The sequence below is a fragment of the Micromesistius poutassou genome (genome assembly GCF_964030765.1).
Source record: "Micromesistius poutassou genome assembly, chromosome: 3".
NCBI classification, from domain to species: domain Eukaryota; kingdom Metazoa; phylum Chordata; class Actinopteri; order Gadiformes; family Gadidae; genus Micromesistius; species Micromesistius poutassou.
This window is the reverse complement of record NC_140273.1, coordinates 21,275,292-21,293,219: the sequence shown is the minus strand read 5'-3', so window position 1 is coordinate 21,293,219 and position 17,928 is coordinate 21,275,292. Positions and strand designations below refer to the sequence as shown.

The 17,928-nt window shown below is 47.5% G+C and overlaps 1 protein-coding gene across 1 annotated transcript in view; it reads left to right on the top strand.

The window, feature by feature from the left end:
* Positions 1-1,358: 1,358 nt before the first annotated feature.
* Positions 1,359-17,928, top strand: part of LOC311341146 (multiple PDZ domain protein) — a gene marked incomplete at its 3' end in the record, with an annotated part of 43,808 nt that continues 27,238 nt past the window's right edge. The window contains 19 exon segments of the mRNA XM_084466040.1: positions 1,359-1,395; positions 2,646-2,713; positions 3,361-3,527; positions 5,231-5,446; positions 5,617-5,685; positions 5,997-6,119; positions 6,485-6,568; positions 6,771-6,878; positions 7,005-7,107; positions 7,389-7,480; positions 8,474-8,723; positions 9,737-9,816; positions 11,178-11,324; positions 12,663-12,848; positions 13,863-14,024; positions 14,573-14,632; positions 14,635-14,817; positions 15,414-15,590; positions 16,783-16,909. Of these exon segments, the coding sequence (XP_084322166.1) occupies positions 2,701-2,713; positions 3,361-3,527; positions 5,231-5,446; positions 5,617-5,685; positions 5,997-6,119; positions 6,485-6,568; positions 6,771-6,878; positions 7,005-7,107; positions 7,389-7,480; positions 8,474-8,723; positions 9,737-9,816; positions 11,178-11,324; positions 12,663-12,848; positions 13,863-14,024; positions 14,573-14,632; positions 14,635-14,817; positions 15,414-15,590; positions 16,783-16,909 (2,347 nt within the window). The 5' untranslated portion in view covers positions 1,359-1,395; positions 2,646-2,700.

Here is a 17,928-nt window from a genome sequence, read left to right as displayed (position 1 = left end):
CCAGTGCGGAGGGTCCTTTGGCGCGCTTACAGTCCACACAGCACACACGGCTGGGTGGGAATATCTTCCCAATTAGCGAAACAGGGGGGGGGGGGGGGGTTGTGGTGCCAACGAATACTGCAGTTGGATTCCAAGGCGAGCTTCCGACCCGAGAAATGATGTTTAAAAAAAGAAAGGTTCGCCTGATGGCAACGCTACCGGGTCGGGGAGAAGATAGCGGCTCGCCGATAGCTGCGTGTTCAGTATCCCGATGACTGCTCACATAGCGGCAGAGAATGTCTCGCGCCCGTTCAATGCATAAAGTCCAGTGGAGTAGGGGAGAACAGAGGCGTCTCTCTCTCTCTCTCTCTCTCTCTCTCTCTCTCTCTCTCTCTCTCTCTCTCTCTCTCTCTCTCTCTCTCTCTCTCTCTCTCTCGCTCTCTCTGTCTCTCTCTCGCTCGCGCTCTCTCTCGCTCCCTCTCTTTCCAACTCTCGCTCTCTATCTCTCTCGTGCACTGTCCCCCTCTCTCTCTTTGTCGTTTTCTCCCCTTCTCTGGCTCTCTTTTTCCTATTAATTGATCTCTCTTTTCTTTCCAATCCACCATATATACCCGTCGCCTGTCTGCGTCTTTTCAGGTCCACGTACAGAACGTTTCGCGGGAGAGGGGTGGTGTGTTTGCGTGTGAAGGGGGGGGGGGGGGGTCATAAATGACAAACCAATTTTCAGGTGGTGGATGCTCGGTTGATATGAGCGCAGAGCACCGCGAGGGTTGCGGGCAAGCTGGGGTGATGGTTCCTGGGGCTGCAGGGGAAACTGAGGGAAGGAGGAGGGTTTGGTGGAAAACATGGAGCCGGATCTTTTCTTAAATGAGTAGACTAGGGCTCCACCTGCCGTGTGAATATTAAATCATAATGGTTTTGAATCAAACGAGGCATATATTCAAACTAAGTGTCTAGCTATGGTCTCAATCTCCCAACGGACGTCTTAAAAAACGGTCAAAGGAATTTACATTGAGGCCATAAAAGATAAAACACGTATATTAAGCCTACTTGCACACCCTCCGAGAATGTAGACGTTACAAGTTGAAATGGGCAAGAAAAAAATCCTCTTATGTAGCAGACCGTGATTAAGACCAATCAGAGGCTCGTGCGGCTCAAGATCAGAGGCGGTGAGAAGGTGACACATGCGCGGTGGCTCGGCGCTGGGATCTGCCGGACAAATGCACACAAATACCAGCTCCAGCTTGTCTCTTTTTATATTAAACATTTCTCAGTAAGCAGTTATGAGCGGAACGAACATGCCATTTTTTTTGTTGAGTAAATATAGGTAGGAGCTGGATATTGAAATCGATATACAGTGTTTTTGACTTCCGCCACGACCTGTTGATAGCCTCGACCACCGGCGCTGCAATGGAGGTGAGAGCTGACACGGAGAGCTGTGGTAAACAGTTCACGGTCGTCCGTCTATTACCACATATGTCCCTTGAAATCGTAGGGAAAATGATCATCATGATGAACGTAGCATTTTAATAGGACTTTTAAGTTGTCAATTGTCATCCTGAAACGCCGCCATTGTACATCATTTATTTTTATTTATTTATTAATTTGATTAAAGAAATGGCCAATTGAACGAAAATGTAAATTCTTGCCAAATAGGCCATTTCATTTAGAATAGGATAAAAACGAGTGATGGGCAAATTATAGTAGGCCTATAGGCTACATAACATGTAAGGCTACATTACACCTTTATACAATGATTATTTTTTGCATTCTATAAAGTTCAATCAGTGTAATTCTTTGAGATCTAGTTGATTTCACGATCAGAGTGTACTGTATCAATTCAAACATTGCATTGTCCCATGTGCTTCTCGAATGTTTCTGATGTGCAGACCACAGGCTGATGGCCGCGCGGTGAGCCAAAGGGTGGAGGAGCTGCGTGTCGCTGTTGATTAGGCCTACCTCACTGCTAGATTAAGCCCTTTGGCAGAGATTTAAATCCCACTATAAGAGCATTAGTTTACATGCCAGACGCTTGCAAACAAGCATGGTCTCTCCACCTCGACATTGTAAAATGGATTGCAAAAGCGAGTATATTTCTTGGGAAGTCATTGGTGGGGCAATATTCTAATTAGTGTAAAAAGTGGAGACGCGGCTTTCAAAAATGGTCTAATTAGCTCAACACCAAAGGATGATATCCAAGAGACAAACTTGTTAATAAGGCATATAGCTGCTGCAGCGCTAGCACAAGTCATCTTTTTTTCTAAACCCACCTTTTTATCCTTCATTTAACTCCAAGATAGAGGGCTCGGCTACTGTATTGATCCCAGACGAGACATTCAGGAAATATCGGTTAGTTATTCATTCTTTGTAGCCGATTTCCAAGGTCTCTCTTTCTATTTTAGAATATACACAGTGGATTTATTATGATAGATTATTATTCTGTTTCACTTTCCCTGTCCCAATTTGAAGCACATTGCATTTTAATGTACATGTGCTATACAAATACACTTGATTGTATGCTTGGTTGAATATTCATCCTGTAGGCATAGTATGACATTTGCATACTATAGTATTCAGAGTAAATTTCCAATGATATGAAAGTCTGCCTCCAGCTATAATTGTTGTTTATATTATGATTCTGACATTGTTGCTATTCATCTTTGTAGGTATCTGAAATAGAAGAATGGCTTTGAATTAAGAGAAGAGCAACTGAAAGAAAACATGGAAATCATGGGTAAGACTATGTATCATTACTATACGTTAATAATAATGGGTACGCACACACACACACACACACACACATACACACACACACACACACACACACACACACACACACACACACACACACTGCACCAGCATCTGATCAGGCGTGATCAAGTGTGGTACAGGTGGTACAGGACTTAAGTCCTTATCACAACGGTTGTTGCTCCCTCCTAACACCATTCAGTACCCGCCTGGCAACAGAGAATTAGGGAAGCTCACTTCCTGTTAGTGGCCACGGCTCATTTGCTCACCTAAAATGACCTTAGAAGATGTTATTCTGGTATGTATCCTCTGCAAAGAGAATTTGAAACACACCTAATTATTTATTGATAAAAAAAATAGATGACAGCACAGTATCGATCACAGAAGCATTGCACATAAATCATACGCCAAACATCCTGGTTAAGCCTCTATAGCTCGTATGGAGGAAACCTTGCACTTGTGAGTTAGTATTTGGCCAATTTCATCCGCCCACGGGCGTGGTAAAAATTAAAACCTATTCGTTAAGTTACACAAACAGCGACAACGGAAGGGTAAAACCAACACTTTGCTGCTGCTAAAGACAAAGACTCAGCACAGGACACTAAAGACCCACGGCGCTTTGTGGCCCGGCAGATACTCGTGGTGCCTTGGAGGCGGTGGAGAGGCTGCAAGCCAAGCTCAAAGAGAGGGGGGAGGCCCCCACGCAGGAGAAGCTCTCCCTGCTCAAGACGCTGCTGCAGAGCCCTCTCTTCCATCACATACTCACCACACAGCAGCCAAAGAGAGCGCCCAGAGCCAAGGTATCTGTGTGTGTGTGTGTGTGTGTGTGTGTGTGTGTGTGTGTGTGTGTGCCAGTGTTTGTGTGTTTGTTTGTGTGTGTCGGTGGGGGAGGGTCACATTTCCTTAATGATAAAAAGTAGACTCCATCTTGCCTGAGTACAGAATACATGGGGCAAACTGCAAATGTAATCAGCTTACCTATAAGCTTACCATTAAATCTTCTCATAAAAGCGAGGGAGAGAGAGAGATGTACAAATATATAGAAAAACATGGAGCAAGAGGAAGACGGGAACACCCTCTGTAAAATCATGGAGATTTTATTCATAGACATCATTCTACCATTCTACCTTTATCTCACCACTTAAATACCTGTGTGTGTCTGTGTGTGTGTCTGTCTGTCTGTCTGTCGGTCTGTCTGTCTGTGTGTGTGTGTGTGTGTGTGTGTGTGTGTGTGTGTGTGTGTGTGTTGATACTGGTATATAGTTGTGTGCTTTCTTTTTTGTATAATATACTAAATATTCACTTGAAAAGTATGACAATTGTTCTGTGGCCCTCCCTAACTTATACACAACCACGTTCGACGTGGCAAAGATCACTGTCTTTGGGTTTGAGTCCGCTCTAAGCATCACAACTCGCTAATGTATGTTATGATATACAATAGGCTAACTGATGGGGCTAACCATAATGCACAGCCACATAAGGCCATTATTACATTAAATGTCTGTAATAGGATCTCAGTGCATCTGCGTTATTCTATTCCAAAAGGTAAACAACAGGATTTTGTTAAAGGGGAGACATTTTAAAGCAATGAAACCCATTTCACATTTGTTAGGATTATTCTCAGGGCAATTTAAGAGTTCAAACCCTGGATGAGTTTCTGATCCTAATCAATCTTTGTGTGGTAACCTTTGTTAATGATACATTTGATAGCCTTCGGCAGTGTGGACTAGGGAGCTGTAAGTCCTTTTTCACAGGCATGAAGGTTTCCTTTTCTCCTCATTACTACAGCTATGTGACGTTAAAGTACTTTTTGAAATGCCAAATGCTTTCATCATGTTGACATGGTATTCAAAAAAAGACACAGGACACAGTGTGTGTTGTACGTTTGCTGTTGTGTAGAAGCGTTTATCTCAGATTACAATGTGTCACTATTTCTGTGTTCATCCTTTACTATCCCCTCTCTGCCTCACACTCCCACTGCCTCACACTGCCTCACCCTCTCTCTCTCTCTCCTCTCTCCCTCTCTCTCTCTCCCTCTCTCTCTCTCTCTCTCTCTCTCTCTCTCTCTCTCTCTCTCTCACTCTCTCTCTCTCTCTTTATCTCTGTCACTCTCTCACACACACACACACACACACACACACCTCTTCTTCCCCCTACACCTTCTTTTTAATCTTTATTTTAATATACCCACCAATGTATTATATTCCCTCGCCCCATCCATTCTGCCTCTCATCTGTTCATCATCACTGTTTAACCTTCTCTCTCCTCCCTGTTTTCCCCACCCACTGATCTGTTCTCCCTCTGCCTGACATCTCTCAATTGACAACCACATCTATTCGCACCATCTCCCTCCCTTTTCTTCTCCATACTCTGGGATCCTACCCTCCATATTTCCTATTTGCACTGCTGCTCCTAACCTCCCATTTGCACCCGTCCGCCTACTCTTACACTTTCCTCAATCTCCCTGCCTCACCCCGCACCTCTCTGGCTGACACCTTTGCAGGGGAGGCGAATCTCCAAGTCGGTGTCCATGAACAGCGGTGCGTGCGTGGGCCTGAAGGCGCTGTCTCACAGTGACTCCTACACCTGGGCCGTGGAGAACAGACGCTCCAGCACCACCAAGTATTTCCACCGGGACGGAAGTCACTCCTCGCTGGACTCCCTGGACCTGCACTGCACAGACTTCTACCCCGAGGACTCCATTCCCGCCGAGTCACAGGTAACCTCTGAGAGAGACATGTCTACAGTGTTCTTTAAAGGTTCTGGCGTCAGGAGGCCCGACCTAAGGTGGTGCTTCTGTAGGAAAGCTTTTACCTTGATGCGCAGATTATGTTTTCTTTACTATATGATTCAAGATCACATTTAATTCATAACCTTTTATTTTTGCAGTTCTGCACCCCCCCACGTATTTCCAGAACGATGTCTATGGGGAGAAACCTGGCCGCCATCGCCCATGAGGTAAGGACCCAGCTGGGGTCTTTGGTCCTTGTGCCTGACTGAAAGTCAACATCAGGTTTACAAAACGACCCAAGGCCGTACGCTGACTAACCCTCCACATCAACCTCAGCCACTTCCTTTTCTTTTCCCTCCACTTCGTACCGTCAGCTTCATTCCTTTGACCCTTTATCCTGCGTACCGTAGGCGCTCGGTGGGCTTTCACAAGCCCACGTGTGAGGAGAAGTCTGACAAGCACGACCCTGACCCTCAGCGGTCCCTCACTCCCTGTGTTTGCTCTCCTCCTCCTCTGCGCTCCCCCCGCCGTCTGGCAGCGGCGTCACGTGGAGATCATAGAGCTGAACAACGACGGCAAGGGGCTGGGCTTTGGCATCGTCGGCGGCAGGAGCACGGGGGTCATGGTCAAGACCATCCTCCCCGGGGGGGCCGCCGGCCAGGTGGGTCCGTCCGGGCCCCTCGATCGAGTGGATCGAGTGACGCAATGCAGATATCGGTGACCTGTTTAGAATCCATTTCCCTTTCATTTGATATCTGCCGACATTACAGCACGACTTATGAGATACCAAATCCACGACGACGTTAGATCAATATATTCCTAAAATACACCGGGATGTGGTTAGTGCACTTAATTCTTATTTAGGGAATGCTATTCATCAGAATACAGATCACAGGAATAGGCTTATGTTGCAGTGACCACAGAACCATTCTGAAAGAAATACGCCATTGAAGCAAAACAAAAAGCCCTATAAATACAGAGCATGTAGGGCTGGTGGTTATGGATTGTATGCTATTGTGTGGGCAGGATAAACGTCTCCACAGCGGGGATCAGATCCTGCGGATCGGAGACACTGACCTGCTGGGGATGAACAGCGAGCAGGTGGCCCAGGTGAGATGGTACTCTTTTTGAATGGCATTTGTTTTCTTTGATTTGTGAAGACCGCAGACCTGCTGATCAAACTAATTGTGGAGGAGGCCATTCTGCATATCTTCTCTGTAGGCCATATCTTCTTGGTGGCAGCTGTCTCGTTAGAGTGTCTAACTCTAATGCAATCCTGTTGTATTCTGTCTCGTGCCACCACCTGGCCCAGGTGCTGCGCAACGCCGGCAGCCAAGTGAAGCTGCTGGTCGCCAGAGATGACGCCAAGGATAACCACGTCTCCTCCCCTGTCCTCAGCCCACGTGGGGCCGACAACGCGGTGGGTGTCCCATCTATCAGGGGCTCGTTGTTTGCATGATATCTAGACAGGTACATCGGGCCGCGAGTTCTGAATTAAAAAGTCGTTTGATTTTCAATTGTGTTTTGCATTGTGTTTTGTTTCCAGCTCAGTGACTCTGAGGAGGACTATGAGTTCAGCGTGCAGTTCACTAAGAATTCCCTGGGACTGGGATTCACCATCACCAGCTACATAGGCGACCTGAACGCAGGTAACTATCACAGCCTCAAGGTCATCGGATGTCAGATTTATATCTAAACTTGTTTAATACACTTTTACATTTGTCTCTAAAATCATTTTATATTACATTTCAATATAAATGTAGGTAACATACAATTCAGTGTTAGTTAATCCACTAGTTAATCTACTAGGAAATTAACATTTTCACAACTTATCTGATCTCCTGAGAACCTACTTTTGGATTTATTTAGAGTAATTAATGGCGTTGAAAGTGACCTAACGTTGTTGCTGGTTATACGTTATTTCCCTTAGTTTACAGTGCAGGTGTGACAGTGAAGAGCGTAGTGAAAGGCAGCACTGTTGACCAAGATGGCCGTCTGCACATCGGGGACATCATCCTTGAAGTACGGACGAAAATTTGCTGGCTCTCTTTCGTCTCTCTCAATTTCTCTTTCTGTAATAGTCTTTATGTTTCAATATCCTTAAAAACCTGCATTGCTTGCAACTTTAGAAGTGTTTTCATCTGTACCAATTATGTTCTTTTGAGCTGATGAGGATAATTCTTTAGTGTAGGTTTCTTTTTATTCCTTAGTCCTGCCCCTATCTGCTTTTTGTACCAATTCATCGTGTGTTGCTCCTTTTTATCTGATGATTACTATTGATCGTCTCTTTTCTTCACATTCATATTATCTCCCTCAATACACTCTGCTTCTATCTTTTACTCCCTTCCTCTCCAAACTACTCTCGTCTTATCATCAACCCTTGGACAAATTCCCTTTCTTGTCCTTATTCTCTCTGCCTGAATCTCATCCCTACACTCCACTGTCCACTGCCATCTGTTCTCCTCCCTCCCTCCCTCTAAACCTACCTCTACCCTCGCCTCTCCCTGTCAACTTGGACAAAACTTTTCTCGATCCATTATTTCCCCTCTGCCCACCGTCTCATGTCCCCCTCCCCCCGCCCTGCCTTCTCTTCCTTCCTCCCTTCCGTTCGTCTTCTCTCCACTCCTCTCTTCTCCTTTTCTTTCATCTCCTCTTTTTTTTTTTGCCATCAACTACTTGACTATTCACTCCTCATCTCATCTCCTTTCTTGTCTCAACTCCTTGGCTGTTGTCTCCTTTCCTGTCCTTTTAACCCCTCTCCTTTCCTCTCCACTTGTTTAACTCTCACCCCCGTTTCTCTCCTTACCCTCTTCTCTGCTCGCCTTTTTTTCCCTCTCACCCACGTTTGCTCTCCTCTCCTACCCTCTCCTCCATCCTCTCCCCATTTCGCTTCCTTTCCTCCCCTCTTGACTTCTCCACTCTTCTTTTTGCACTTCTCCTGTCCTCTTCTCCCTTCTCCTATCCTCTCTCTTCCACTCTCGCTCCTCTCCTCTTCTCCTGGGTCTGTGTGCCCAGGTGGACGGGGTGAGCCTCCAGGGTTGCAGTGAGCAGAGGGCCATGGAGCTGCTCAGGAGGACAGGCCCCCTGGTCAGGCTGCGGCTGCTGAGGAAGGCGGTGCGTCTGAGCCATATCCTGCCTCCGGTTCCCCCCCTGCAGCCTCTCAGACACTCCCACAGCTTCAACGCTGGGAACCCATACCGGGTGGGCCTCAGCAGGATACAGGAGCCAGGTACAGCCGAACACAGGGAGGGGGAAGGCATTCACGGTGCTGCAGGTTAAGGGGCTTTGATGCTGGCTGATGCTGGCTGGGGGGGGCGTGGTGAAAGATGGATTGTGAAGCCCTGTGAGACTGTAACTGTGATTAAGTGTGATACAGATCAACTTGACACGACTTGACTTGATTTATCGTAGTGTATTGTACAATATTACATTTCAGAGCACTAACACTGTGTGTGTGTGTGTGTGTGTGTGTGTGTGTGTGTGTGTGTGTGTGTGTATGTGTGTGTGTGTGTGTGTGTGTGTGTGTGCGCGGTCGTATGCCTTGCCATCTGTGTATCTCCCGGCGGCTGCCTATAGCCAGCAGACACCCACCCCGCCTATCATGCACTCCTTCTCTTCCCATGCGCATCTGCAGGTTTGGGCCCGGAGTCTGACATTCACTGTGATTGGCACTCAGTCTGCCTCCCCGCCCAGCTATGTATCAAAGCAATACCCCTAATGAGCTCTATTTATAGTGCGATGCAGTCATGTGTTTACCCAACTCATTGAGCTGGTTCCAGATGTCCCTCACTCTGCCTGCACGGCTCTATTTAGACAGGGATCCTTGTGTTTGATTAGAGAGCGAACGAACAAATGAGCCCTGATTGCGGCAAGGCCTTCGGAATAAATGAGCGGGAACGCGCGGGTCGTCGAGATGGCGGTCAAATAGATGGCAACGACGAGTGGGTGTGTGTGTGTGTGTTTGTGGTTTGTGTTTGGATGATTGTGTTTGGGTGAGTGATTTGGTGATTCTCCAGCGCTCGGGGTGAAATATGTCGCGTCCTGTGTGCAGAAACAGCTGAGCCAATGTCCCCCCCCCCCACCCCCCAACCCCGTCCCGTTATTTACCGTTTGAACTCTGTAAGAATAGCGTTGCGTTTCACACCACATGTCACTGTTTGCTTCAGCATTTCCCTCCTGCAGCTGGGCCGGGTTTGCGTAGGATCAGCGTGTTGGGTCTGTGTGTGTGTGTGTGTGTGCCGGGTCTCTGGATCTCTGTGTGTTTGTCGTTGTCTGAAGGAGTCAAGCTCACGCCAGCCGAGGAGCAGGACCTGCAGAGGAGGTGGGAGCGGGCGGTCGGCCCGCGGTTTGAAGTCGTGGTGCGTTCTCTGTTTGTGTTTCCAGTCTTGTTGGCAAAGTGACATCTGTTATGTTCTCCCAGCAGATGGGTAAAAATAGGTTTCACACTCTATAAACTCTAAGTTATCTTGGATGGTTGTTAGACTATGGACTCTAACTTATCTAGGATCGTTTAGACTCTTAAACAAGCTATCTAGGATAATTTTAGGCCCTAAACTCTAAACGATCTAGGATAGATTATACTCTAAACTCTAAACTATCCAGGATTGATTTTAGACGTTAATCTATCGAGGATAATTTTTAGATTCTCAACTCTAAGCTATGTAGGATATTTTACACTTCAAACGTTCCTATCCTCTTGTTTTACCCTCACCCCATTTTCCCTCCTTCTCCTCTGCTCACCTCTTCTTCCCTCACCCCGTTTGCTCTCCTCTCCTCTCCTCCATCCTCTCCCCATTGCTTCCCCTGTCCTCCCCTCTCGACTCCTCCCCTCTTCTTTCTGCACTTCCCCTGTCCTTCTCTCCCCTTTCCTCTCTCCTCTCTGCCCCTCTTATCTCCCCCCTCTCCTCTCCCCTCTCTCTTCTCTCCTCTCGCCTCTCCTCTCCCCTCTCCTCTCGTTTCCCCTCTCCCCTCTCTCTCCTCTCCATCCCGCTCCTCTCCCTCCTCTCCTCTCCCCTCTCCCCCCTCTTCTCTCGTCTCCCCTCTCCCCTCTCTCTCCTCTCCATCCTGTTCCCCTCCCCTCTCCCCCTCTCCTCTCCCCTCACCTGTCTATCTAAGATTGTTTTTAGACTCCAAACTCTAAACTATCCACAGACTTCAACCTCTGTCTATGATAGATTAGACTATACACAGTGAACTATTCAGGATAGTTAGCCTCTATGCTTAGTAGACTAGGTCTTATCCTAGTTTGGACTAGGATAGGATTGTTTAAACTCCCAGGCCACGGTTTCCGCTCAGGCGTCTTTCACCAAGGTTTTTAACCCCTACCTGCGCTTTAAATGGCTTGCATATGTATTTACCTTTAGTTGTAGTAATCTGCTAAATGAGATAATGGTAATAGTCTTTACTATTTAGCCAACACTTTTATCCAAAGCGAATTACAGGGAATTGTGATACATGTCATTAGTCTAGACAGTAAATACAGGTCCAAACCATTAAGGAGCAGGGACAGGTCAAGCATCTCACTGCATCTTTAGCTGCGGACATGGGGAATTGAACCCAATACATTTAGCCAGGGAGTCCTAATACCCTGGCCAATAGTACACTATTACCCCGCCCCCCCCCTCCCCTCTAGTAATAATGAGCAGCAGAGGAGGGTCCAGGGCGACGCCTTACTGTCATGGTTGTTGCCCCGGTGCTGAGCCTGTGCCCCGTCCCGTAGGTGTGCCAGCTGCAGCGGTTCAGTGCCAGCAGTGGCCTGGGCCTGAGCCTGGAGGCCCGCGCCGGACACCACTACCTGTGCTCCGTCCTGCCCGAGGGGCCCGTGGGCCAGAGCGGCAGGGTCTTCACCGGAGACCAGATCCTCGAGGTGGGCACCCGGCGTTAGATCAACGGCATCTTTAATTCATGACCGCCCTTGGATTGAAGGTGTTTTGTGTTGGCTGATTGTGACCCTGGGACTAATACAGATAATACCCAGAAATCGATCGACATTCGGAACATTTCAAAAAGAGATCAAACATGGTCTGGAAAATATGTTGTGTGTTGTAAGAGCCATTTAAATGCTTAGTATCATTTTGTTTTATGACAGAATCCCATTATTAGGTTGATGTTTCGCATCGTACCAGTTCAACTGTAGCCTGGAAGCCTCTAGCCTTGGAAGTTGAAAGCTAAATAATCATACATAATAAATCGTCTTTGAAGACGTGTGAAGAATGAAGGTGGTTCTTTTCGATTTTATTTGATCATTCTGCATACTGATTGCTGCCGGCGAGTGACCCGCCGTTTGCGCCAACTCAGCAAAGAAAGTGAAGACATAAGTAAATATCATCAGGCGGATCATTGACATTTCGACGATAGCCGTCCGGAGCGACTAGAGCAGGGGGGGCAGGGCGCTGGGACCCAGTGTGTGCGCAGCTCCAGAGTTCAATCTTCCGTTCATACATCCATGGCTATTCTTCATCAGGCCATCTAATTCACACAATGCATTTAATGAAGTCATGAAACCACCCAGTGATGGGTGAGCAGCGGCCAGCAGCCCGGCCGCTGTGACGGCTGGGCTGATGAGCGCTGAACCAGATTAATTAATTTGCTTATCTAGATGATTAGATGATTGGATGATTAGGTGTTTTGGTAAACGACATGTTGTAATGTAATGAGCAACCATACTATTGTGTGTCCTTGTGTGTGTGTGTGTGTGTGTGTGTGTGTGTGTGTGTGTGTATGTGCATGTGGTTCTGTGTGTGTGTGTGTGTGTGTGTGTGTGTGTGTGTGTGTGTGTTTGCGCCTATGAGTGTATGTGCATGTGGTTCTGTGTGTGTGTGTGTGTGTGTGTGTTTGTGCCTGTGAGTGTATGTGCATGTGGTTCTGTGTGTCCGCATGTGCGTGTTTGTGCATGTGGGTCGGTGCGTTTGCATGTGTGTGTGTGTGTGTGTGTGTGTGTGTGTGTGTGTGTGTATGTGCATGTGGTTCTGTGTATTTGTGTGTGTGTGTGTGTGTGTGTGTGTGTGTGTGTGTGTGTGTGTGTTTGCGCCTGTGAGTGTATGTGCATGTGGTTCTGTGTGTGTGTGTGTGTGTGTGTGTGTGTGTGTGTGTGTGTGCATGTGGGTGAGTGTGTTTGCGCGTGTGTGTGTGTGTGTGTGCGTGTGTGTGTGTGTGTGTGTGTGTGTGTGTGTACATGTGGGTGGGTGTGTGTGTGGGATCCCAGCTCAACGGTATCCCGCTGATCGGAGAGACGCACAAGGAGGTGGTGAGCATCCTGAAGGAGCTGCCGCTGCACATCTGCCTGGTGGGCTCCCGCGTACGGGCCCCCGCCATCCCCGAGAGCGAAGACGAGGAGGAGGACGAGTCCCAGCTCACCCTCAAGGAGCTGCTGGCTGAGTTCAATGACAAGGTGAGCAAGGAAGGAGCCAAGGAGACAGAGAAGGAAGGGCTGCAAAGATCAGTCGATTAACCTGAAAATGAATCAAATCTATTTTTGTATTAAGGTTTATGTCATTTATTAAGTGCAAATACCAAACATTTGCTGCTTAATGTTTCATCAATTTTATTATTTGGTTCATTGATCATTATAAAATGAACACGTTAGTTATTCGTGGCTGCTCATCAGATAAAGAACGCAAATGTCACCCTGTACTCTTTTTTAAGACATTCTACACATTCTACACTAAACAATTTCACTGATCGATTAGTCAGGAAACACTATGAGTCATGAGAACAATCGTTGCAGTAGCAGATCTAAATCATGCATGGCTGCACGGATGGACGTCAAGCTACTTTGTGGGACCTTTTATTACAGTATCAGTCTCAGAGGGCTTTAAAATCAACATTCAGTTGATTTAGATGTCAGCCTCTGACCTAAAGCAGCATACAAACTCTGAGACCTTGTGGAATACACACAGAGTCGGCCTTATAAGGCTTCAGGGACAAGAGAGAGCGCTTTCCCTTCGACCAGCTGCTGGGTAGACACACAGAATGAAATAAATGGCAAATGAATAATGACGTTAAATCAAAGCAAAGGAGGAATGCCAAAATAGTCTAATAAAGTTATAATATAATGGAAAATCAATAATGAATTGACAAATGAATCATGCATTTAAAGGAATGAGAGTAGATCAATAAGCTACAGTAGAAAACTCAATCAGGGTCATGGAAGATACAATATCAATACATGGTTGAATGCACGTGTTAATGGACATTGCTACATTTCTACATACTAAACTAACAACTACCTTCTCCTTAGTCACCTGTTTTACTCAGATAAAAGTAAAATGACTGCATATATTTACAAACCTCAAATAGCTTCATATTTATGGGAGAGAGAGTGTGCATTGTGCGTCCTGATTCCCTGACACCCCCCCCCCCCCCCCCCCCGCTGTGTGTCCTGCTGTGGTTGTGTGTGTACCAGTTGGACCACGGCTGTGTCCTCCCATGTCCAACAGCGGAGGACATCACCAAGCGGGGGGTGCCCCCCGTGTCGCCCCCCCTGGCCATGTGGGAGAAACACACCTACGTGGTGGAGCTGGAGAAAGGGGAGTCCGGGCTGGGCTTCAGCATCCTGGACTACCAGGTACCACACCCCCCCCCCCCCCCCCCCCCTCCTCGCTGTGGAGATAGCTCCCACCCTGGACCACTGCTGGTTTAGTACCAGAGGGGTCAGAGAGGCTTGGGAGAGTCACTGAAGGTCACAGACTCCCTGTAGGGGGACGAGGGATATGCTTTCCCCAGGGTCCATGTCAAACTGGTAAGCCTGTTCTAAGAATATCCATATGTAGAGTTTGTAACAACACTAAAGAAGCATGCAGCCTTTCCACTATTTACTAGGAGAATTAAGAGGTTCTGCAATAACTAGGTCATGGTATATACATTATTCAACATTCATACATATTGTATGAATATCAACATTCATACGTATTGACACCGGTTTAACGATTCCTAAATTGCCTTTTAAATTGCCTTTTTCTCGAGCTGCTCTGGTCACCTATTTCTCTTATTTCTGTTCCCCTCCCAGTTGAATCGGTTCCCAGAGACAGGAGCCCCCCCCCCCCCGTGTGTGTACAGCATCCAACGTCCTCTGACTCGTCCTCTAACCATCTCTTGTTCCCATGGCAACGGCAGGATCCCGAGGACGCCACCAAGACGGTCCTGGTGATCCGCTCGCTGGTGCCCGGGGGCGTGGCCTGGTGATCCGCTCGCTGGTGCCCGGGGGCGTGGCCGACCACGACGGCAACCTGCTCCCCGGGGACCGGCTGATGTGCGTGAACGACTCGGACCTGCGGGGCTCCAGCCTGGACTACGCCGTGCACGTCCTCAAGTCAACCAGCTACGGCCCCGTGCGCATCGGCGTGGCCAAGCCGCTGCCGGTACGGAGGGAAGGATAGGGTTTCAAACACCCAAGGGCTCCTTAATATCTGCTAAACCCGTTGTGCTCTGTCTTAAGGATGTATCTCTAGTTTAGCTCAACGCTATTTCTTTTTTGAGCTCCATGACGTTTTGGTTTAATGGTTTGGTTATTAATATTGGTGTCATTTCAATACCGAGATTGGCGTACAGCAATTAAGTGCGTTGTGCGTGTACTAATCCCACTCGCACACAAGAACACAAATAGACACCTGTGCTGAAATGGTGTATTTTCTAGAGAGAGAGAGAGAGCGTTGGCTTTTGCCTCCTCTTTTTGTTGTGGACTGTGGCTTAGTAACAAGTAGCAGGGCGTCCAGTTTCAGACCCGTCTCAATTTTTAATGAAGCCCAGAGAGCAACACAATGCTACACCGCACTACACGAGAAGAGAGAGAGCAGCGAAGGAGAGTAGCAGGGGGTCAAATTCAGCCCGGCGCCTTCTGGAAAGCCTTGTTAGCTTCTATCATAGCACACTGTTTTTGTTTGGATCATTTTTGTGGGTTTTTTGGTCGATACACATTTCACATTTGGCCTTGTGTGTGTGTGTGTGTTACTGTCAGTTGGAGCTGTGCGGTGGTCTGACGCCGATCTCGGAGCGCAGCGCGCGGACCTCCTACGATGACGCTGACGGCCTCGTTCAGCTTAGCCTGCTAGCCGAGCTGACAGACGCTAACGTCAACGCCGGCCATTCTGAGGAGAACCACAGCAGCAGCAGCCAGCTAGTCTACTCTAGAACGGTACGTGGCACAGGTGGAATAGCTTAGCACCGCATAGAAGGGGGAACAACAAAGTCTGTGTTTGTTTGTCAAAGTCAACACTGACTGTCTTGTCTCCCCTTATTGTAAAGGGAGTGTTCAAAGTGTTTGCTGTTCAGGTATATTTGAAACCTTTTCAAATAAATGTGAAACTAGTTTCAACAGTGTGTTTTTAACTTTTACCCCAGTAGGGCACTAGTAAATTGGAAAGCTGTTTGAAAATGTGCTCAGTAATAGCATTGAGCTGAACTAGATGACAGTAATACAGCTGGATCAGTACCTTTGCCTCAGAGCCGGGCCCTGTTGTATCAGTATCACTAGGGAAAGTGCCCAGTGTCGATGACTTGTTCCTCTATTGTTGCTCCAGGCCTCCAACCTCTCCCATTGAAACCGCTTTTGTTCCGACTTTCTCTTAATTGCGAACCGTTTTGCATTGTCAAGTGTTTCAGCAATCAGCACTTACCCTCTTAGTACAATATTCCAGGACAAAACCCACAGTTGCACAGATGCTGCAGACTTAAAGATATGCGTGTGCAAACACACACACACACACACACACACACACTGCGCGGGCAGGCGTGCGCACACACACACACACACACACACACACACACATGCATGGGCTTCTGTGTGCGTGTCAGCCGGTGTCAGTCAGAGTCAACTTGTCAGAAAAGGGCTTGTGCAGGCACCATCTTAACTTCAATGGCTCCTGTACGCTTTGTGATGGTTCAAAGAAGGGCCCTTTCTTCCTCCTCTGTGCTCGCTGGAGCCACAGTGTACCCTGGCTGTCTTGATGTGCGCGCTTCCTCTCCGGGGCCCCATACCAAAAGGCCTTCACTCCTGAGAGTCACTGTGACTGCTATGACTTCCATGAAAGGGCGTTGCATCACCCCTTTTACCTGATAATAACAATGGCTGAGCGGTGTTTCTGCAAAGTCATCATAACAGCACTTTCTTTAAATCAGAGACTTTAGCCAAACTCTGCACAGCGTTTAGCATTCTGTGTGGGTGGGTGGGGCGCGCGTGTGCCGGAATTCGCCTGCGGCTTGTGTTGTCAGTGTTGTATGGATTCAATCAGCCCGTTCCCCGGGATCGCCCCTATTGTCCGCTAATCCCCGCGTCTGGGTTCCGACGCCCTCATGATCCCTCTGTTTCCCCCCCCCCCCCCTGACAGGAAAAGTTCCCCGCTCAGCATTCCGCCATCATGGAGGACGGCGATAAGCAGCAAGCCCCGCCCCCCGCCGCCCCCCACACCCGCCACCAGAGGACAATCACTGTTGTCCGGGGCAACCATAGCCTTGGTATGTTCTCCGTCTTTCTCGTGGCGTTGGTGTCTTGGTGTGTGTACGCCGTCGTTATGGCGATGGTGGGCGGTGGTGGTGGCGACCCCCAGGAGGAGTTGTGAAGGATTGCCACCGCAAGAGAATAAGTGAAGTGGAGTGATACAGTGAGAGGTAGAGTGAGATGATGAGGGTGAAAAAAGAGAGAGAATCGCATGCGATCAGCGGAGTTTGATCAAATCAGATTTTGTTGAATTCAGTTCTTAAGTGATATAAATCAGGTGCTCAATACTGAGTCAAGGGTTGCACTCACATAATTAATATATCTGCTTGTCAACAATGTCGTCACTTAAGCCTATTTGCTTCAAGTTCTCTCACAGAAACTTCAAGACGTTATGTTCCTTAATTGTGTCTGACAAGCAATAGAAAGAAAAGGGCATACTGCACTGAATGAGGAGACGTACTAACTGGTGACCTAGAAATCCCACCCTAGGGAGGCACTGTTATATTATATAAAAGTTTTAATTATGTTAGACAAGAGAGAGCTAGAGGAATACACCACCTCATAATTCACCACCATCTACACGCAGTAGATTATTCATTTATATGTATTAGTATAAAACACATTTGTTCCTCTCTATTTAGTTGATTAAAGCACTGTTCTATGAGGATAACGTGTTTGGTGGTGTGGTAATTCAATTTAGAGTGTGAACTGCTGTAAACGTACAGTGAATCTACTCTGAATCTTGTGATGTTTTTCCTGTTATTGGGTTCTTTTAACAGGCTATTTGTTGGGTCGGTTGGACAGTAGAGGGTTTGGTTTTATGATTCTGAGAGCTGGTGGTCAAAAGAAAGACGTGACGAAACAATCAGGTCTTTCTAAACTTGCCTTGTCTACATGCTCACAGTTACACATCTGCCTGTTTAGATGCACGTGTTAGGGGATAAATGTCGTCATGAACCGAGTGGACCGGTAGATCCGTCTGTATGTCTGTTGAAAAGTCAAGAATTGTATGTTGACGATCAAAGTATTCTCGATC